Genomic DNA, 22559 nt, shown 5'->3' with positions numbered 1-22559 from the left:
TATGAAGTACTTGTATTTTTGTACTTTTAAAGAATTTGAAGGGAGTTTTTCTTAAGCAAATACTTTTAATAATAATTAATTTAGTAGGTGTATTCTGCCTCTTCTGTAGTGGTTTCAGACTGGCACAGCTCTCTGTTTAATGTTTGTATGACATTATAATGAACCAGTCATATAGAAACAATTATGCTAGTGTGATTTGCTGCCGAGAGTGAGCGCAGAGGTCAGAGAATCTTTAATAACATGTGATGTTTTAATTAACATTTCTACTTACGCACAAAAGGTCACGTGCTGCAGCTTTAATTACAATCAACCTATTAGAGATGGCGACACATGTGCGTATGTGCAGGACCCGGATGGGGCTGGCCGCCATCTTTACGCCATCCCAGCGCAGCCGGTGGGGCGGAACAGCACTCGTCGACTCAGTTGGTTTCCAGGAACCACCGACAAACTTGGCACACCGTCGCGTTATTTCCACTAAATATTTGTCAGTTTATTTAGTGCGCTATTCTACCTGGACCTCGATCTACAATGGGAGAGCGAGAAGACCTAGTTTATCATGCAAAGCTTGCCGAGCAGGCAGAGCGATATGACGGTGAGACACTCGGAGCGCTGCTTCGGTGTGGGACATGTTCGCCGCTAGGTTTTTTTTTTTGCATGCTAACACTAGTGTTAACATAGCGGGTAGCTCGCTGTTAGCCACCGCTAACAGGCGAGCTAACGCGGCTGCGACCGCTGCCATTTACTTATTAATTGTCACAGCCCGTGGCTCTGTTAGAAGTTACCAACTCGACACCAAAACGTCAACAAGTGTCTGGGCGTGTGCTTTTTAGGGTACTACTATGTACTATTGTGCCTAGCGGTTTCTACGGTTAGCGAAGGGGCTAAACAAAATGGCGGATTACTGGAGCGTGAGCTGTCAGGAGATGCCTCCCCTGCACCATGCTAGCCTACCTCCAACTATAGCTTAGCGTTAACACTTGATCTACTGGTGCGGTTGCTCTTGTTTTCGAAACTATCATATCGCAGCACTATTTCTGTTTGCGCCTGTTTTGTATTATGTCGTTGCTATCCACCTCTAAGATTAGCGAGACGTTAGCGGCTAACCGGTTGTGGGAGGGCAGCTGTTCAGTGTGCTGGGGTGTTCCCAGCAAACAGGCTGGACAGATCGATTGGCGAAAATGACTCCCTCTTCCTCTCTGGTACACTCCCGTCACCCTGTCATACCATTACAGGCCTTGTAGAGGCTGTTTTTAGACCCCCGTCTCTGCCACCGGTCATACGTTGCCCAGTAACGATAAGTGAATGTGCGGTGACTCATTCACAGGGTTTGGACCGAGAACATTTGAAGGGTGATTTATAGTTTTCTAGATGAACGTTGCTTTAACATAGTTAAACTCAATGTTTTTCTGGAGGGTCAAAGTATGTGTGGATTCAAAACGCAGATTACGTTAGCCATCTAAAGTATAAGTCTTAAAGTTATGTTTTTTTAAAGGTTGTAGACTACCATCTGTCAATGACTGCTAACGGTCCCAGCATAAATTTGACTACTTATTATATAACAGTACATACTAAACAAATGCGCTCTATGCATTTTTGAGGGTTTTTGTTGCTATTAAAAAAGCATGATGACATTTACTTTTGGCACTTTGTCTGTCACAATATGAAGTCTTGCCCAACCCAAAGGCATTCGATATCTGAATCATATTATTTCTAGGTCTATATTTGACAGCCAGAGACTCAATGTCAAATCATAAAAATGGAATTTAAGATGTGTTGGGGGAGTCTAAATTGTTTAAATATGCAAATCAAGAAATCTTTTTTTCACCCTTGGACAAACTTTAATCAAGTGTGGTTATCGAGAAAAAAATTAAATATTTAGTAATCTGATTATGAATCAAATTAATGCCGTTTTATGTCATAACAGAGATGGTGGTGTCAATGAAGAAAATGGCAAGCATGAACGTAGAGCTCACAGTGGAGGAGAGAAACCTACTATCAGTGGCCTACAAAAATGTGATTGGAGCTCGGAGAGCCTCCTGGAGGATAATCAGCAGTATCGAACAGAGGGAAGAGAACAAGGGTGGAGAGGATAAACTGATGATGATTCGGGAATACAGGCAAATGGTAAGGCTCCCGTAATGTAACTTTAGACATCCAAGCTCAACATTTTGTGTTTAGCATTTTCATGAATTACCATGTCTCATGTACTTATTTCAAGTAATCTCAGGGTTATTTCTCTAATATGGAATTACATGTTCAAATTAAAAATACTATGAGCAGCTAATGAACAGACTGCATCTGAGTCATAGCTGGCAAGTCCTGCACTCTACTGCTTTTATGAAGGGAAATAAGAGCTGGCTATGACGATGGGAGAGGCCAGAGCTTGTTGGAGATTGAACAGGCAGTGATACTGCAGTCTGTGATCTAATGGGTTTCAGAGAGCGCTAATCCTGCTTTTGCACCTAAATTAAATAATTTATTAGTTTATTAATTTTTAATAAATATTAAATTTATTGTCTGGCATTTTTGTCTTTAGTAAAGCACCTGGTAAGCATTTACAAAAATTATAAAGCAAACAGCAAGATTTTTAATTTGTTTTTTTTAAGCAAACCAAGCTTTAGACTTAAAGTAGGGGACAGTCCAAAAGACTAGCTAAATATTTGTATTAAAATAATTTGAATTCAAATAATATTAAACTTTTGGGGGTTGGTTTGTTTCATGGCAGGTTGAGAAGGAGCTGAAATCAATCTGTGGTGACATTCTGGATGCACTGGAAAGGCACCTACTCCCCTCTGCTGTGATGGGGGAGTCTAAGGTCTTCTACAACAAAATGTAAGAGCCTGATGGTCCAGAATTAAGAGAAGGATTATTAAAATGTATGAATGTACCCTTTGCAGACTAAAATTACTTTCCCGGTTTCAAGGTATTCTTGTTCATTTGATGTAATTGGATAATTTTACAAATGAAAGTTTGACAAGAATGTTAGAAATGTGAATAAAGGCCATTTTAGGAGTTGCACAGCTGGCTGCGTTAAGATTGTGCACCACTGAACATCCGTTTTGTTTCCTTCAATTCCAGGAAGGGTGACTACCACAGGTACTTGGCAGAGTTTGCCACCGGCAACGACAGAAAGGAGGCAGCAGAAAACAGCCTGGTGGCCTACAAAACTGCTACCGATCTAGCCATGACAGAGCTGCCTCCCACACACCCTATCCGCCTCGGTCTTGCCCTCAACTTCTCCGTCTTCTATTACGAGATCCTCAACTCGCCTGACCGCGCTTGCAGGTCACTGTTCATCCTAAAAAATTTTCTTGCTGTCATATACAGTGGTATAACATTGTTGTAATTTCCAACTTTGAAATCTGATCACAGAATGTAAGGTACCAAAGGGTGTTTTTTTTTTTTTTTTTTAAATCCATGTCCACTGCTTCTCCTCATTTGCCATACTTAGAGTGGTACTTCACTGTCGAAAGGCGAGTTGCTATAAATATTTTACGTTTTATCTGAAAAAAATTGCAACAACTTTTAACATTGGTCTATGTCCAGAGAAAACAGGGACAACGGATGTAATGAGTCTTGTGGCTGCAAATGGTCATATCCTACAACGCCCAGAATGCATTGTGCTTTGACAAATCACCTGAGCTGCAGTGATTGGACCTGCCTGTTGTTTAGCTCCGCCCCTCTCAGCTCGTTGCTGGGGCAGGTACAGAAAAAAAAAGGAAGCACTAGTTGTAGTCTGTAAGCACATGGTAATCAATCCCCTGAGATGTCTCCGGGGACTTTTGCAAAGGAATAAATGATAATTTCTCTGCATTGAAAATACGGAACATACTGAGTGTCTCAAATACTACCTGCCATTGTTTGGGTCAACCCCCATTTGAAAATCAGTTAAGTTTTCCTTTAAGTAGGCAGTCTTGTCCTAATTGTGCCTATCGTTGGTGTAAAGCACTTTTATTTTAAATGCTTTTTGAAATCATGGCCTGTTACGGATTTGGATTTGCTTGTGGAACTGTCTCTTTATTTCTATAGTTGACTCTGGCTGACAAGAATTGCTCAAATGCCAATCACTGAAGTATGTGCTGAATGTGTTTGCTCAGGTTGGCGAAGGCTGCCTTTGATGACGCCATCGCAGAACTGGACACACTAAGTGAAGAAAGCTACAAGGACTCCACACTTATCATGCAGTTGTTACGCGACAACCTGACACTATGGACTTCAGATATGCAGGGAGACGGTAAGAAATGCATGGTGCTTGTTTAAATGCCTAAGCATGACTCTTCACTTACATTATATGTATTACCACTATCTATGTTGTTTTTTTGTGTGCCCCCCCCCCCCCCCCAACTAGTCTTATTTTCCCAGGGCTAGATGTGGACAGATAACTAACTCATACCCTCTTTTCTCCTACTCGCCCACAAATGTGTACACTAGATTTAGAACTTGATTAATATTATACCACCTGATTAACATTATAAATCAGTGGCAGTGCAAGACACACGCTCTCAACCTATATGTGAATTAACTGCATGTGGTAGCTTTAATAGAAAATCTCCATTGTTCAGACATTCTGTCCTCTTGGTTACTGCCAAAGCTTTGTCTCTTACTTGACTGTCAATACAGCTTTGTCATTGGACCCCAGTGCGGTTCGTTGAGGGTGTCAAGTAACTGAATAGTAGTAGGTAATAAGGGAATGTGGGTTTTTGTTCTTTGCATCTTCTTTGTGCTATGTTGAACTTTATGCTTGGCATTCCTCTAATTATGTCCCATTTATTATAAAGGTTCAAGCCTACACCTAAGGGTGTAAATAGGAACAGGCATTTAACAGTGACTGGTCGCTCTCCATTTTTGTTCAGGTGAAAAAAATGTAATCGAATCAGAGGCTTTAACCTGAGCCAGGAAACGTTTCACTTTTCCTGGCTCAAAGACATGCATCCTGGCTGAAAGACATGCATCTCTGATGTGGGTCGTGTACCCTTATGTGCGTTTCCAGGTACATGGTTGGTCTGTTTTCAGAAACGTCTCTCACTGGTGTAGAGCAAAGACTCATTACTGCCCTACATGTAACTAATGGGTATTTAATTAAACTATAATATTCTAGCCTATTCACCTTCATCTCTTCCTTTACTTATGTCTGACACTAGTTTGATGGTTTGCTGACTTGTAATAAGGCACATGGCTCATCTTTTGTCTGTTACTGCGCTATCTAACTAGTGGTTTTCTTGCTGTGTAGTGACCACTCGACACAAAGTTAGCTCAGCACAACACCTGGTCCTTCGGCCATAAATAAATAGTTTGTTGAGCAGTGAAGATGCGGTCCAGTTTATTGATTCTTTGAAACCATGACGGGCGTAACTAGCAGAAGTTGGTTGAGACATTATAGAATAAAATAGTCACAAAAATGGTAGCAACTGAACTAATTTAGTCTCTCCTTCAAATTATTCCTCTTATTTGACTGCGTTACAGAGCATCCACTGGCACTTTTTCCATTTCACCATGACTCATCATTTCTCTTGTCTTTTTCTCATTCCTTCTGCTGTAGAATCCTAAAGGAAACAAACCTGACTGTTCATTTCCCATGTTAACTGTACTTTGTAAGTGTTGCTCACCCAAGTCTTGCCGTGTGTGGCTGATTTGTCCTCTGAACACTGTCACGTACCTGTTGCTTTGTCACTCACGCTGTGGGTTGGGTCGTCCAACGTTTGGTAATGGGCTGTAACCGTAGATTAGCCCATAGTAGAAACAGTTCTGTCAGAAGGACTGGTGTCTCTGTCCAGTGTCTCAAGTTGGGTCCCTGATGCGATCACCGCGGGGCAGAGGTTTAGCTCATGATGTCCGCATGCTGGACTGCTTGTACACTTATGAGATCGTGATGTACGCCCCCCCCCCCCCCCCCCCCCCCCCCCCCCCCCCCCCCACACACACACACACACACACACGTCCAAGATGAATGCATGTTAAAATATTCCTAAAAGGCTGCAATTCAAACCTATGTGGTACCACGCAGGTTTTAACAAAACAGTTTGTTCCTTCAGAATTTTAGTTTAGATTTTTACAGGTTCAACTCTTCTTGCAGGTCTGCTTATTCACCCTGTTTAAATCTCTATATGCCACTCTTTGCTGGAAGCCTGTAATGGCTGGTCTCTTCAGAATAAAGTGATCAGCTTGTTTGTTTGTTTGTTTTTTTTTTTTAATGAATATCTGCATGTTTTCTTGAGGTAAATGCACATACACTGATTAAACATGTTGTTTTTTAACATTTTTACTCAACTAGAAAGAAATTACTATTCAAATTTAACAATTAAACTGCCTAACAGTATAATAAAGCAGCTGTAACCAGTTTCCTCCTAACAACCTACGGAACAGAGAACCACAATTTAAAGATTATACAGGCGCAAAAGTGATTTGTCCTGTTCCCAGTCAAGAAGGAAAACCTCTTGGTCAACAGTCTGATCCTAAATGTTGTCTTTTATTTTCCACCAGATGTGCAACAAAAAGAAGCACTGCAAGATGTTGAGGATGAGACCCAGTGAGACCACGTCACAAACAGCCAATAACTTGAGACCCTCCCTTCACCTCCTCACACTCCTCATTCCTCCACCTTCCTCCTTCCCCACCCCGATCATTTTCCCTTCCTGCAAGTCACCACCTCCTTTTCCTTTCTTCCACCTTCGCAGCTCTGTGACCCAGCAGGGCCACAGACTTTACAGCAACTTTATTTTTCTCTTCTTTTTTATTTTTATATTAGCCCTTACACCATTCAAGTAAACACCACTTAATTGAGACAGGAAATACAATGTTAGAAAGAGAGAGAGTCCCTGGATTAATTTTTTTTTCTTGTCCTGGTACAAACAGATCTGAAACATTATCTTGTTTTCTTTTGTTGTATTTTTGTTTTTCTTTTTTTTTCCTCAATATTTTTATCAGTTGCTGGATGTATTGAGAATTTTTTCTTAATGTAATTACAGAAATTAACTTTTATTACTGATAATGTTGACTATTAGTTATGGGAGCTATTTTATCTGTTTTTAGTGTTATGTCATGCAAATCATTTACCTTTTTATGGGCAATTTGAAAAACTAAAAGTGCCCTTGTTAACTTTAGGTTTTCAGAGGAAGTTGGCGAAATTCGTGATATCCACGTGGAGCAAAGACGTGCTAAACTTTTACATCATAGTGATTCTGTTGTCAGGTGTCTATGTAGTTGTTCTTGGACTGTATTTTGTGCTCATATACTGTAACTGTTTTCACATGAATCTCTGGAGGGGGATGATAGGTAGCTGGTGGTTTTAATTTAACAAAAAAGGTAAAAAAAATACTTGGAAGGTTTCTTGTGTAAAAGATGAGACTAAATTTGGACCCGCTCCTCAACAGAGACTCAAGTTGTGTTTGCATGAGTTAACACGTTTTCTTTTCCCTTACTTCTTAGCAAAGCTCTAGTGTTAGAAGTTTTCTTCTTTCAGTTTTGTTTCTCTGCTCTTTTTCTTTTCCACTTCATTATGTGTAATTTGGAGCTGATTTGTACTACTGGATATCTGACTGGAGCCACAGACAGGGAATCTGTATTGTTCTTACTGATACACAGCATGGAATTAACATTAAACAACCTAAATTAAACATTACAAACAGTGTCTTCGTTATTTTTATGCCTACTTGCTGTAAACAGGTTTACTCTGACATTGGATGAACACAGGTGTTCTGTCTTTCTGATGGCCAAGATCACAGAACAGTAGCCACACGGCAGAGGTTTTTGCTGGAATTGGAGTCGGCAGCTGAGTGTAATCATAAATTTATATGCTCTATTTATAGTGGGTGTATGCAATCTTAATGCTCGTGTTTCTGCTGTGACTGTGTAGCAGAGGCCTCTGTTGTTTGAGGTGTTGATAGAAGTGATGTAAGGTTGGGGGGTGTGAACAGAACTGCCTGAGATATTCTACCACACATGACTCTTAGATTCAGCAAATGAGGGCTGTGTAATCATTGCTGTATTTGCCCAATTTGTTCAAAAATAGAGAATTGTCAAACAATTATTTAAAACAATGCATATAAAAGAGTAAAATACTGTGGACCTAAAGCCCATGGAAGTAATCAAGGGTTTCTACGCCTTATAACTGTCACACAGGTGGACTCCAGTCAAGTTTGAACAAACAGGATGCACCAGACCACATTTTCAAACAATGCTTGGTGTGAAGACGTTTTAAAACTAGACATAAGTCATTGATTTCTGATAAATGTGCGACAGAAAATCAGAAACATGTTTGAGCTTGTTAGTACAGGTCACTGAGGGCTGTTAAAACCCGCAAAGCTGCAACTTTTTGTCTTCCTGGTTTCAGTTGCTGCAAACGCTGTAGTAGCTGCCGCCTCTTCTACGCTTACATCACTGATAAGAGCTCGAGCTCAGTGCCTGACCTAAATTTAGCCTCCTAGGTGAAAGCAAAGGAGCTTGTTAGACATCGCTTCGAGCACGTTCCAAGTCAAAGCGACTTCCTTCCTGCAGTGTGAACTGCTGCAGCTGTTTGTGTCTGGTGCTGATCAACACGTCTGATCAGGTCCCATCTGTGACTCGCATTAGCTGCCGGCTCAGCCCGCTTCTGATATGAGTATTTATACCTCCCAAGGAAATAAACTGGATCACTGAAAAGCAGTAGAACAGCTGATCACAGCATATTTAACAGGCCATTTAATAACAGGCCACGACATACGTATTTTCTGTTGTGTAACTTTGCACTGATGTATGATTGTATCATCTCACGCTACACTGGCAGATTATGACACAACATTATTATTGGATGGACATGTTAGCAATGTAGTCTAGTAAAATTATTTAGTACAAGTACATGTTGGGTTGATAATAAAGTTGTTCTATAATCTGATGTAAAATCTTTCAAAATGTTTACTTGTGCACATTAGCAGTGGGTGAAATTGTTGATCCAGATCAGAACATACCGACTCATTATTGTAGGTTAGAATTACACTGTTTAGTGCTCAAGTGTGACTTTTTGAGTCAGACTGCAGTTTAATACCTAACGTAAAGAAGCTAATTCTAAGATGAGTTGTTCTGTATGAGCACTTTTTCCTTTTGCTCCTTGCAGTGTGAGCAGCGTCTCTGATGGTTGTGCAGCAGCTCCTCTGGCGCCCTCTGCAGGACAACAACGGGAAGGACGCCAGTGATGTGATAAAGCTTCATCTGACCAAAACCACAGCAGTGAAACTTCCTGATAATTAATTACCTAACTTGCTTCAAGCTAAAATGAATAACTTTTGTATTCAGGCGTTGTTATTTGTGTTCAAATGCATCGCTACATTACCATTAATCACACACAGACACACAAAAGAGGGGTTTTGAGTGGTGGATGTTTGCTTTGCCCAGTTAACAATCTAATGCTGATTAGACATGAGAAATACAAAATCATAGAAGTTAGGCTTAATTTTAATGATAATTATTTGTGTCAACACAAATTAACTTCCAACATTACCTCCCTGTCCCATAGTTAATTGTCCCCTTTGGCGCTGATGTGCAGCATTTTGTAGATTATTAGACAGTTTTGTTCAACCTCGTATGGTGGCACAAAATGATTTTTCCGCCATTGTGCTCTGAAACATGAAACCTCAAGATGGCAGCAAGTTCCAGCTAATATGAAAATACCTCACTCATCATAAAAACTCATTTTTATCACTTTATTCCCAGAGAGGAAACGTAGCTTAACTTCCCATTCGTGATTGTGAAGCCACTGCTCTCCTGGGGGTGTGTTGTGTTGGAGGAGCCGCTGGCCTAATCGGCGTCCTCTCGCTTCCTCTGCCTTCCTGTGGAAAGTGGAAACTGCAGCGATGCTCTGTTGTTGGAGCTCGCAGAGTAGGACCCAGGGAATAAACGCCAATGAAATATTATGAACTTCCTCTTCTGCTGCAGAGACAGCAGTTATAAATAGACAGGTTTATTTTCAGGCAACACTTGTGAGATTTACTGAGCCCTGGTCTGATCTGGTCTGGGCTCAGCCTCCCTGGGATCTGGTTACACCACTGTACCACAAATACACAGCAGGAAGAACCTGGGAGCTGCAGCTCCCTCTGTTCTGCCCCACGACCCGCAAACCACTGTGCAGAGTCCAAATGCCCTTTTGTCCCTGGACTGGACTTGTGTTATGCTTCCACACTACAATATTCAATTCTTTACATTTAGTATGACATTGAATCGTAAGCTAACGAGAGGAAATATTTCTTCTGATAATGCAAGGAGGTTGGTACAGTGATAAATAATGGGTTTAGTAGTAAATCTGTAAGATAAATCACATTATTACATTTCCTTATGTTAATCATAGTTAAACCCACCCAGGGATCCAATTATTATTACAAATGACTGCTATGACATTAAATAGGTCGATTTAATTATTATTGTTATTACAGCTGTTGCCATGTGTGAGGCAGATTGGTCCCACCGTGTCCTGTAGGAACCACCTCTCCGATCTCATGATGACTCATCTTCAGGGCAGCGGAGCAGAGCAAAGCTGGTGACACACACCCAACAACACGTATTCATACGTGCGTTGGTGAACAGACGATTCCTTTGTAAGGCGGCACTAAAAATGGCACAGCGTCGATTTTCCATAGGAAATGAACGGACAGGGAGTGTAAGGCTCCTCAGCCTTAGCAGATACTGGATGATGATGTTGGCAGGAAACTGGGAAAAGTGTTTTACGACCATACAGAGACATGATTTACAGTAAATGCTGTTTTTTTGATTGAATTCCTCTGGCATCAGGTGGGTGTATTGATTCTAGTGATTTGGAACCATGAAACAAAGTAGATTTACACAATGTCTGTGCAAAAGCAGAGCTCTGCATGTGTCCAGTTACGATGTATAATCCTTATTTCTAACGATTGATTATTTGTGCATAAACAATTGTGTGCTTATCTTGGAGGTCAGTTGCTTCTAGACAGTGTTTTTATTTTTTTAGAACCGTCTACTCCACGGCTTCAGTGTGTGTGTGTGTGTGTGTGTGTGTGTGTGTGAAGGCCCTAGGTTTCCTGTTGATGCCTGGCTGTCAGGAACGGCTCCAGCTCGGACGAGAGGTCAAAGGATACGTGTCCCTGTCACTTCCCCTCTCTTACAAGCAGCCTGTGATGCCCACATACACACACACACACACACACACACACACACACACACACACACACACACACACACACACACACACACACACACACACACACACTCCCATTCCTAGAACATGCACGTTCTTTTTTTAGATGCCGCTGCTCATAAAATATTTATTCTGATAAGATTTGAGTGTTTCTGCGTCCGCCTCAGAAACCAGCTCTGAGACAAACACTAAAGCCGCAACGCTGAAAACGCTGTTAACTTTGAAAGTGAAGCTGACACAAATATAAAATGTAAAAATAGGGAGATTGTGTAAAATGCCAAAGAATCCTCCACACTTTTGCCGCCTCAAAACCCAACTTCTCGGGTCCCTTTCCTACTTATCTAGAATAGAAACTATTTTACTAGTTTTCTATCTTGGTGCTTTGTCTCACACCTTTCACACCTATGTACCTATATGTTACATCCATGCTCAGACGTATGGGTGGGTGCTGGGACTGTTTGGGTTCAGGAGCAAACTCTTTTCTCCTACTGGGTTTGTTTGTGTACGCTGCTGTCAATTATTTCTTAGTAACCAAGCAGAAATAACAGCCAGGACTGATTCCCAATTCCTCTGTTTGGTTTATTATGGATGCTGTAAGTTGTATGAACCAAGCTGAACAGTGATGGTTTAACTTGAAAACAATGCTGAGGAATGAAAATACTAGTATCCAATAAACTATGTCAAGTTTGAATCATATTCAGGTGATAAATAGTAGTATTTCAGTCAAAATCGTTATACTACTGCATAAAAGCAGTATTGTTAGTATTTAGTATTTCTCAGTTCACCGTAAGACTAAAGAAAGGCAGAAAATCAGTCCACCAACTATGACTTTACATAAAACCACAGCATTCTTCACTAGCGACCCAAATGTGTTTTCACCACTCCCTGTGAACACACACACACACACACACACACACACACACACACACACACACACACACACACACACACACACACACACACACACACACACACACACACACACACACACACACACACACTCGAATAAGACAAACAAAAGACACATATCCTCAACATGTGACATCCATCTTGAGCCAGGCTGAGCTCCACATCCTCCCCATGATCCCTGAGCCAGAGAGGCAACATCCTCTGGCTGCAGCGAGCGGAAGCCGGCCTCACTGTGACTCGGTGCTCTGCAACAGGTAACACCCCAACCGCAAATGACAGAACCGCTGTCCCGATCTGACATGTGCTTCATGTATGTATGAGGAGAGTGAGGTCTCGGCTTTGTTTCTATGTTTCCAGGGATCTTTTAGGATGGACGTTCGGGTTCACGCTTTCTCTGCCTGACGTAAGGATTCGCATTCGAACCTGAGAGGAGAGATTTAACGAGTCGCCTCCGACACACTGGACGAGGAATAACAGAAAACACCCAAAACATAATCACCCAAACAGGGAAAAGACAGAGAAGATGGAGCTGACGATCCAGCTGATCCCAACGGGGGAAATCATCCTCCCTCCGTGTAAGAACGGAGAGCACTACTGCCACAACTGCAAGGTCAGTTCACACACTGTGGTCAGGTCTGAGGCCACATCTGGAGTCAGATGTTTCCACTCAGCTTCGTTCTGGTGGCTTTTTAATGCAGCGCAGCGGGTAGAAATAGACGCTGACCCAGCCGGGGTCGTGGGGCTCAGCACCCGCAGGGAGCGCATGGAAAACGTGAACCAACATTTTAAGAACTCCAAATTGCTCCAGAATATGTCTGATATGTAAATTGCAATGATTAAAGACACTGTGGTGATTCTGCATCACTCTCAGAATTATGGCATGAAGTTAAATACACAGAGAGGTTTTTTTCCAGAATGGGATCCAAATACTTTCAGCAACATGTAGTTAGATCCATTCATGGCTCAGTACTTTCCACTTTTTAGGTGTTTCAGGCTTCACACATATTTTAATGTATAACAAATTTATGGAACATGAGTTTCCCTGGTTCCACAACTGAATCAATCAGAAAACGTCACGATTACGGCATCGACTTCATCCTCTTTGAGCCAGAATCCAACTCCACAGGCTGCTGCATTTTAACCAATATTTCTATATTAACAATGGCTCAAATAGCACAAACCTGCAGAGAAACACAAACTCTGCAGCTGTGAGGCCTGAGACGTCACCGTTCCAGTTTCCAACAATTCAGCTACGAGGTGTGTTTGGAGCTGGAGGTTGTTTACAGAGACTAATAATATGTAGGAGAGCAGTGTATCGTCTGCTGTACAGAATGATGATAATGAATGGAGGCAGTGGGCTGGTGAATCAACCCTCCTCTGATCTATTTGCTCCAGTTAAGCAGCCAGGCCTGGTGCAGGTTGGGCTGTGCAGCAGCAGCAGCAGCAGTGTGTTGTGTTTAATGCTGCCGGTCACTGATGACTGTGGAGGTGAGGAATGTACCGTAGCCTGGACAAGAGGAAACGACAAAGACATTCCACTGCGTAGCTTAATTTTTCCCCCTGCTCACATTCCTGCCCAGTCAAATCGCATTGTGCCTCTGGACTTGTGTGAAAGCAGCCTGTGCCAGTTGATTCTGCCTATTTTTTGGGTGCATGTGCAAAGTTTACCATCCAAACTCATCCATAATAAGTTGAATAGGACACGCGGGGTGGGTTTCCTCAGAAGTGGAGTGGGCAACGATTCAGGAGCTGAGGTGGGGGTCAGAGTCGGGCCCCACCCAGTGCAGACTGTCAGTCTGACACCGCTTTGTCAACAGGATGCAACCTGTGCATGGGTGTGGGTGTCAGTGCCACTGGCTGTGGGCTCTTCCAGGATGAATCCACCACTCCCCCCTCTGGCAGTGCAGCCCCATTACAGTTAAGCCTGGGAAAAGTCAGCTGAGCGAGCAGGGTCGCGGTGACCTTCACATGAGCAGGACACAGCGTCTGAAATCACACAGGGTCATTGTCTTCCCTGCCTTTGGTTGTGTATTTGTGCCACATTCAAGTAACGTGCCCTCTGCATGGTTAGTGTATAGTCCATGTAAATATAGCTAATTAAAAATAGTTTAAAAAGTTTAACTGGCAGTATTTTACAGGATAAATATGAAAAAAGGTCACGCTCGCACATGTATGACGTCATCGTTTCCATCACAGTGGATTCCAGGGAATCTGATACTGGTGAAAGTGAAACCGGTTTAAAGGTGGAGATTAATGTCCAGAGGTCGGGACTAAACTGTGGGAGGGGCTGCAGTGACACCTTCACAGACAGTAGATGGTAGGAGAACTCTTTGAAACTGGTCGGACCAGTTTTGAGCAGTTTTGGTCTGATGTCGAATATACATTTACATTTACAGATTTGCAGTGGACTCGCGCCTTAGTGGAAAACATTTATGCAGCCGCACTCCTTTCAAAATGTTTCTGTTTTCTTGTATTTTGACTCGTATTATTTCAACAACATAATATGTCATGTTGTTGAAATGCACAATTAGTTTTCAAGATAACTTGCTCAGGTCCATATTACCTCTAGACAGTGATGCAATATATTTATATGTTAAATGTACTAATTTGTAAATGTATCAAATCAAACATTTTTAAAAGACACATTCAAGAGTCGTTGTTGTTCTCGCACTGTCTTGATAGATTAGTGCGTGTTTCATGTTGTATTTCATTCGACGTCGTCACTCACATGAAAATAAAAAAGTTACATCTCAACAAATGAGCTCAGCTCGGGTAAATGACGCGTGGGGCTCACGGAGGAGCCGTGGGATGATTTCAGCGTGGACTTCCTGGTAGAACAGGGTCGCTCCGTCCTTTGGTGACAGAAAAGGAAAGGGCGACGCGCCGCACTTCGACCTGTTTAATAAAAACACGCGATCTGTCGCCTCGTCACTGAGACCGTGGGTTCTGGCGCGTGGCGCTACGACGGCACCGCAGAGCGGAGGCGCGGCGCGCTGAGGTCTGGCAGAGGCCGCAGCGGGACTGGGAGCGCTGGTGTGGCTCGCGAGCGGTGGGAGTGTCCGCGGAACAGAAACCTGCAGCACTCCGACGCGGAGCTGAGCGCGCGACACCGGTCACACGCCGCCCGGGACCGAGACACAGTCAGCGGAGGCGCTCGATTCGGAAAGAACCCCCGGAGGAACCGCGGGGCCAGCGAGGGGAACCCAGCGCGCGCGGCGGTGCTGACCTCGGCTCTTCTAAGGTAGCGTCACCGTCAACAGTTAAAGTTCGCGGCTGGCCGCACGCGCGTTCTACAGCGCGGCCGATAGCGATAGCGCTAACGGTCGGCGGCGTTACTTTTACAGGCTGTGGCTGGAGCCGTTGCCACATTAGGGAAGTGTCCGCCGTCTAATTTCGGACACCGTGTGAACGTTTAGCATATGGCGGAGAAAAAAAAACTAAACTAAACCCAGTTCAAAATGTAACTGTTTAGTTACTCGTTAGCTAAACCAACGTTAATACTCGTTAGTTGTGACGTTACTCCATCGTTTCCCAGCGTCCAAATTACGCAAAGTAGTTTTTAGTTAAAACACGACGTAACGTGTATTTTGTTTTGTTTTTGCCGTTTGAAGGAATAATTAGTTGTTATGATTTGTGAGCGCTTTTCTTTCAGGTTCTTGGTTGCCAGAAAACAAAGGTAGACGACAACTCCAGGTTTATTTTTGAATGAAGTCCGGCTGCCGTGAATTAGCTCGCTCGCGTTCACGGACCGCACTGCTGTGAACTTTTGCCACTTACTGTACTGATTTAGCCTTTAGCCTTTAGCTTCCAGGCTGCAGTCTGGGCTGTTTATAGCCGCCAGACTGACGCAGATTAGCAGCGTCCATTTAAAATAGCCAGCCTGGCGGATTATCACACCTGTGGCCGCAGCCTCCGTGCTGCAGTCGGACCTGGAGCCGAGGAGCATCAATCAGTGTAGAGTTGAGTGGTTGTTATTGTTAGTCAGACATCGCTGATGGCAGGAACTAAGCTTTCGACCAGTTAATTTGTATATGCGTGTGGTTTGTACATGAGGTACAGGCTCCAGGGAAGCACCTGCAGCCTATTAATGCCATAACACGACATGACAACACAACAAAACACAAACTGCTTATGGAAATGACCTTTGTGAGATGCTGTGGCTGCAAATGAACAGTAAATAGAGGCTGTAAACAATAGTTTCATGCTACAACTCCGCAATCCCACGCGGACAGTAGCTCACATGTCAGATAACATGAGTCATGGTTTTAGTAGAGGAGCAGTGCAGTGGCCCTGCTCCGGACCTGTGGAAGTGAGCGAACGCCGCTCATCCTGGGTCGAGCTGCTCAGAACAGCCGTGCTGCTCCAAGGTCGGCTGGAGGGCATCACCTCTCTGCCCACGGGCCGCACGCAGCTGCCCGTCGACGCCGCGCGAAGGCCCGATGGGAGCGCTTTTCAATGACAGCTGCGATGCGTCAGCTGAGAGAGTTAAAATTCCGCCTCTAATTTAACAACTGCTGTGTTCCAATTAAAAGCTCAGACTGAGCGTTCCCAGTCGGCACCGCTCTTAAACGTAAACAAAGCACGCGCCGTGGTCGTGGCTGTCGATACTTGTTTCCAGAGCAGACCCGTGTTGTTTCGTCCCTGGTGAGATCAATCCAGCCTATGTTTTCATTGATCTCATTGTACTAATGTGGTGCAGTTGCTTTAGGGCAGATTTCTTCTTTACTGACTGCTGCGTTTCAGCCTTTTCAAAATCTTGTTGGGCTGGTGTTCTGGTGATATTTCTGGTCTGTGGTTCTGGGTAAGTCGAGCCTGGAACACGCTTTTACCTCGGATGCCCGTCTACTTCTTCATGGTCAGGCGTTTTCTCCGTAGCTCTGTTTAGGCAGGCACAAACAACACGGACAGATTTATGAAATGGTTTTGTTCGTCTAAACGATCCATTAGTCCCGGTGAGTGTCTTTTGCCAACATTTGAAGCTTTTATTAAAGGCATTCCAAGGGAAAAAGTCGACCCTGGCTCCTCAACTCTTTATCTGATAAAATACTTTGCCACCATTGTTATGGTAGTTAACATATTCCCTTCAAGGCAAATTTCTTGTTTTCCACTCCTTAAGGTGAAATGTGGTAAGAGATCCCATAGAAAAAGCCCTTGGGCTCCTGGGCCACTTTTCGAGAAACGCTGCATTCTGTTTGAGCGGATATAGGAACCACTGCTGACAGGGTGAAGGTTTTTCTGGTCATGTAGTCACTCATCTAGATGACGATGAATCCTGGGAGGCACCCATAGGATACACCTGAATGTCTGGCTGTTGGCTGGACATCCATCGTTATCTTTTTAACAGGAAATCCACAAACGCACGCATGCACAGTGATACATCGTGTTACAGGAACTCTAACCCAGTATAGGAAGGTTTACTGTGTCCTTTTAATGGGCGTCTGTCCACTTATAGTGATTTGCTAAAGGAAATTCACCATGTGCTTCTTTGAAAGAAGAGCAGGTGTTTCTGGGTAAAGCCAATGTGATTTACATTAAGCCTATCGTCAATGGCCACAGCATGAACACCAAGCAGGAGATACGGCCAGTTTGTTGGAACTGCTCCTCTCTGATAACATTAAGCACAGATACCCCACTAGACTAAGCCAGGAATAGAACTGATAAGGCTGTAACACAACTGTAGACTCCAGCTAAAAGTGTTTAAATGGCCTTTGTACCTATTTCTTAAGACGTGTTGGCCAACATGGGCCATTGAGGGCCAATGTGTTTTTTTTATACAAGGTTGATGATAGAGGATATTCAAAACTGCCTACGCCCATTACATTAAAATCTTTGCTAGCCATAGACGAGTTCCATCCAAGATGTACAGTGACACAAACACTTCTTAAGACTGTCACACTTGGAGGAAACATTTGTATAGTCTGAGTGTGTGTGTGTGTTTTAATCTGCTGCTGTGGGCAGCTGCTTTAGCCTTTCCATGCAGTTCTTTCCCACATCCCAGAGCCAGCCCAGGGAGCCCCGCCTTGCTGGGAATAAACCTTTTTACTGACTGCGTCCTGCTCTCTTCAGTATTACAGTCTTGAATGCTGTGGGATTGGAAACCACCCTGGAAATGAGTCAACCTCTGCGCCAGCTTCACTGCCATTTTTGTACATACAGTGTGGCTGCAGGAGGTGGGTCAGCAACTGACTTGACTTGATGTTCTGGCGCTTAGAACGAAGGCTTGACAACCTCAAATCCATTTGACTTCCTCTGCTTCCTTTTACACTGAAGTTGAGGTCGGCTGAGGACAGACCTGCTCATTCATGTTTACGCGGTGCCGTGCTGACTGGCCCGCATTTTAATCCTATTCGTTTCTGCACATTCACACCTTGACTCAGATTAATCAGATAAATACAAGATAGGTGGTAAGCCTATTACATTACTCTTGCACATCTTCTGTATGGACTGTCAGACTAGAGGAAGAGGAACTCTGTGGGTGTTTGTGTGTGGTCTGTAATCCATTTTGGACATTAGTACACAACTTTATAGTTTATATATATATATATATACAAACATTGTGTATTCTCACATGTGATTGTCACCGTCCTTTATGACTAATCTACCTGGGCTATGTACTACATAATACCTGTCAGCTCCAGTCCAGCTTTAACTCACCCATCTGCTATTAGCTAATCAGTTAATAAAGTATAAAGCAATAGCTCTCCTTCTTTAACAGGCAGCACCATCAGCCACTGGTTAACAGTGACGGGCAAGTTAACAAAGTCCAATTAAAGTGCAATGGGTTGGTGGCTCAGCTGGTAGGCTGCGATTGAAACCAATGAGCGCTGTTCATTCAAAATGAATGGGTCTCATTGTTGGCATGGTGGCGTTACTGAGCCACAAGGCAAAAATTATCATTATGACTTCAATTGTTCTTTTCCCACAATGTCTGAAATAGAGAACTGGTGGTGCAAGAATACAGAATACTTCTGCAATACAGTAAGACGTTTCTGAAACAGTAGTGGTAGAAAGAAGGTGTGTCTGTCTTATCTATAGTGGCAATACACCAAAACAGCAGTGTCCTTGGTTACGACCAAGGCTTTCAGGCTTTGTCAATACTGTTTGTTAACCTTTAACCAGTTTATTCTCTGCAGCTTTGATAATGTCAGTACAAGCAGGTGTGGCCTTGTAAGAGAATGACAGACAGAGGAGAGATAGGAGCGACATGAAACAAAATCAGTGTGAGATGGTGGAGTGGGAAGTGTGATGAGAGAAATGCCAGAGTATGTGTAACTAACATGGTTCTGTTGTGAGATTCAGACAAGAAATACCAAGCATCACAAAGAACGGAGGAAAGACACTGATTGGCCGAATGAACCCGTACACAGATAATGAACGAGATGAAGGGACAAATAAGGATTAAGCTGATCTGTCTGAAGCAGCTAATTGAGGGTGAGATGAGCTGACAACCTGCATGAGATGAAAGCTGGGATTAACACGCTGCTTAGACAGTGGTCTCTCAGTCACGTCACAGTTATGCTCAAAATGTTTGTATGTAAAATGTTTCCATGTGCCTGTTTTATGCTAATTAGAAGACCTTAGCATGCTAACACAGCCTCTCAGTCTGCAGGTGAAATCACTCTTCGGTAATTGTCTAAATAATATAACAACAGAGGTTTTTTTAACAGGACCGTGTGTCTCTGTAAAGATGTTAGCAGGCAGGCGTTAGCGTGTGTTCACAGCTGTTTCAACACACAGAACTGCTGAGTCTGTAGACGCTTTGCATCACACCAGTATTTGCTCTGAGTAGCTCCATAATTCAGTCTGTAGACTGGTCTGCCCAGTTGTTCTAAGCTATTGTATGTATGTATGTCTTCAGCACAGTTGTGAGCCACATAACTCAACATGACGTCACAAATGGTCAAAGCGCCTGCGTGTCATTCCCCAGTGACCCTGCCCATGTTAACCATCAGGTGAATGTGAGGGATTCCTCTGAAGAGAGCAGCTGCTGCACAGCAGGGAGTAACTCACCGTGGGTGTGGCGCTCGGGTGAACCACACAGGCACATTATTTCATTAAAACCTTTTTATGGATGTAAATGTTTATTAGGTTGTTTATTTTTTGCACATTTACAACTGTCTGACTACAAAGTAACAAGGGAAGGTGTTGCTTTAACTGGTTGGAGACTGGTCACAGGCCGTAACCACGTGAACTTCAACAGGACGATGTGAGATTTCATATTAGAGCACTGAGGTTTGTATGTGTGAAAATGAGTGAAGTCAGCACATTTAACAGACGTGTGTTTGTTCCACATGGCAGTTGTGTACGTCTCTGCAGCCCAACCCTTGGTAATAAATCTCTGTGGAAAAGATTCCAGAGATGTTGTAATAAACTGTGACCAAAGTGCTGAGCTGTCCTCTTGAGTTGGGAGAGGGGCTGTATTAGGTTACTTTCCATCAGTTTGCCTGTAAATGTCCACCCATTTGTCAGATTTTATGTACATGGATGCTGATATTTTAACCTCACAGGAGCCATATTTACTTCAACTCTTTAATGAAAATGCTCCATCTTCCAGTGAGGTGTCTTACAATGTACAGATAAGTGAGCCTTTTAATGACTCTGTACATCAAATATCTTGATAGGAAAACATTGAATATTGCATAGCTAATGTGTATGGCCCTAATGCTGACGACCCCTCTTTCTTTCACAGCTTCTTCACATCACTGTCTGCTCACTCTGGTTCCAAACTTATAGTAGGAGGGGACTTTAATTTAGTATTTAACCCAGAGTTGGACAGGCTAAGCAAAGCTGTGAGCAACAGGAACTGGCAATCAGTACAGACCTTAAGACAGTACATGGATGACTTTGGTCTCTGTGACACATGGCGTTCTCTTCATCCTACATCCAGGGAATATACCTTTTTCTCGCCAGTTCACCACTCTCACTCCCGTATAGATTATATTTTAGTAAATAACTCAGTCTTACAAGATGTCTCTGACACCAATATTCACTCTATCACAATCAGTGATCATGCACCAATGTCCATTTCGTTGATTAAGACAGCCACACCATCAACCAGGAATTGGAGGTTTAATACATCATTACTCAATGATCAAGACTTCATCAGTTATGTCAGGAGAGAATGGAAAACCTTTATAGAAATCAACGATACACCGGAAATCTCACCCTGTGTTCTTTGGGAGACTGGGAAGGCAGTTATGCGCGGTAGAATTATTTCATATTCATCACACAAGAAAAAAAAGGACATGTTACTTGAATTAGAATTAGAGCAAAAAATAAAATCTCTAGAGATTAAATATGCAGCCTCTCCAACCAATGATGTCCTAGAAGACCTAAAGAATCTAAAGCTGAAATTAAATAATATAATTGATTGCAAAACTCAGTTTCAGATAGACCAATTACGCTGGGAGAATTTTGACCATGCTAATAAATGTGGTAAATTTCTAGCTAACCAATTAAAAAATAATAAAGAGAAACAAATCATCCATTCAATAACTAATAAGGAAGGCAACATTACTCGTGATCCCCATGAAATAAATGATACCTTTAAAAACTTTTACCAAGAGTTATATACGTCCCAAATAGATCCACCCACCTCAGCCATAGAGGCGTTTCTGAATAAACTAGAACTGCCAAAGCTAAATGAAGAACAATCTACAACTCTAGACTCATTGTTATCTTTGGCAGAACTACATGAAGCTCTGCAGGAGATGCCCAATAAAAAAGCTCCAGGACCAGATGGATTCCCAACTGAATTTTATAAAGAGTTCTGGTCCATGCTGGCACCCAGCTTTTACAAAATGTTAGCTGAAATTAAACAACAACATTCATTACCCACAAATATGAATTCTGCCTTCATAAGCCTGCTCCAAAAACCAGGGAAAGACCCTACACTCCCATCGAGTTATAGACCAATTTCACTAATAAATGTAGATCTAAAAATAGTGTGTAAAGCACTTGCTAGAAGACTAGAAAAAATCACTCCATATATAATTCACTCTGATCAAACAGGCTTCATTAAAGGTAGACAGTCAACAAACAATATGAACAGACTAATTAATTTAATTGATTATGTCACCATCCATAAACTAGAGACAGCCATCGTCTCCTTAGATGCAGAAAAAGCTTTCGATAGAGTAAACTGGAAATTTCTTTTAGCCACTCTGCACAAATTCGGCATTGGGGAAACATTCATAGACTGGATCCAAATATTATACAACTCAGCAAACGCTGCAGTCAGAACAAACAACCAGATCTCACCAAGGTTTAATCTGCATAGAGGGACAAGACAGGGCTGCCCACTGTCCCCATCACTATTTGCAATATTTATTGAACCTCTAGCCGCAGCAATAAGACAGCATGAAGGAATTACTGGAATATCGACCAAATCAGTAAATCATAAAATAAGTTTATATGCTGACGATGTGTTACTGTTTCTCCTTGAGCCACAGACGTCTCTTCCTACAACTATCAGCCTCATAGATGAATTCTCAGGACTTTCAGAGTACTCTAT

At 42.7% G+C, this 22559-nt stretch overlaps 2 protein-coding genes across 4 annotated transcripts in view; both read left to right on the top strand.

Annotated features, from left to right (window-relative positions):
- The first annotated feature begins 363 nt into the window (after positions 1 to 363).
- ywhae1 (tyrosine 3-monooxygenase/tryptophan 5-monooxygenase activation protein, epsilon polypeptide 1) lies at positions 364 to 7622 on the top strand. Of its 2 annotated transcripts, XM_029171870.3 has the most exons (7): positions 364 to 592; positions 1925 to 2124; positions 2726 to 2832; positions 3079 to 3285; positions 4098 to 4234; positions 5540 to 5591; positions 6481 to 7622. In XM_029171870.3, the coding sequence occupies exons 1-6, from the start codon at positions 529 to 531 to the stop codon at positions 5545 to 5547; spliced, it is 723 nt and encodes a 240-aa protein (XP_029027703.1). In that variant the 5' UTR covers positions 364 to 528; the 3' UTR covers positions 5548 to 5591; positions 6481 to 7622. The 2 variants fall into 2 exon arrangements, with proteins under 2 accessions (XP_029027703.1, XP_029027702.1); XM_029171869.3 differs by lacking the exon at positions 5540 to 5591 and having other exon boundaries at positions 366 to 592.
- A 4520-nt stretch (positions 7623 to 12142) lies between these two features.
- LOC114867919 (unconventional myosin-Ic-like) overlaps positions 12143 to 22559 on the top strand; it is a 37859-nt gene continuing 27442 nt past the window's right edge. Inside the window, exons 1-2 of one of the 2 annotated variants that reach the window (XM_029171067.3) lie at positions 12143 to 12300; positions 12404 to 12656. In XM_029171067.3, the coding sequence (XP_029026900.1) occupies positions 12570 to 12656 (87 nt within the window). In that variant the 5' untranslated portion in view covers positions 12143 to 12300; positions 12404 to 12569. Of the gene's footprint in view, positions 12301 to 12403; positions 12657 to 14983; positions 15288 to 22559 lie in introns of those variants that run through there. The other variant, XM_029171069.3, reaches the window with a different exon arrangement.

The sequence above is a fragment of the Betta splendens genome, chromosome 13 (genome assembly GCF_900634795.4).
Source record: "Betta splendens chromosome 13, fBetSpl5.4, whole genome shotgun sequence".
NCBI lineage: Eukaryota > Metazoa > Chordata > Actinopteri > Anabantiformes > Osphronemidae > Betta > Betta splendens.
Note: the sequence above shows the minus strand (reverse complement) of the source record. Positions and strands in the feature narration are given on the sequence as shown.

Excerpts from the sequence above, each read along its gene's own strand:
- ywhae1 (XM_029171869.3), top strand. The coding sequence starts at position 529 with ATGGGAGAGCGAGAAGACCTAGTTTATCATGCAAAGCTTGCCGAGCAG. Across the intron at positions 2,833-3,078 it reads AAGGTCTTCTACAACAAAAT|GAAGGGTGACTACCACAGGT; the intron begins GTAAGAGCCTGA and ends CTTCAATTCCAG. Across the intron at positions 4,235-6,480 it reads TTCAGATATGCAGGGAGACG|ATGTGCAACAAAAAGAAGCA; the intron begins GTAAGAAATGCA and ends ATTTTCCACCAG.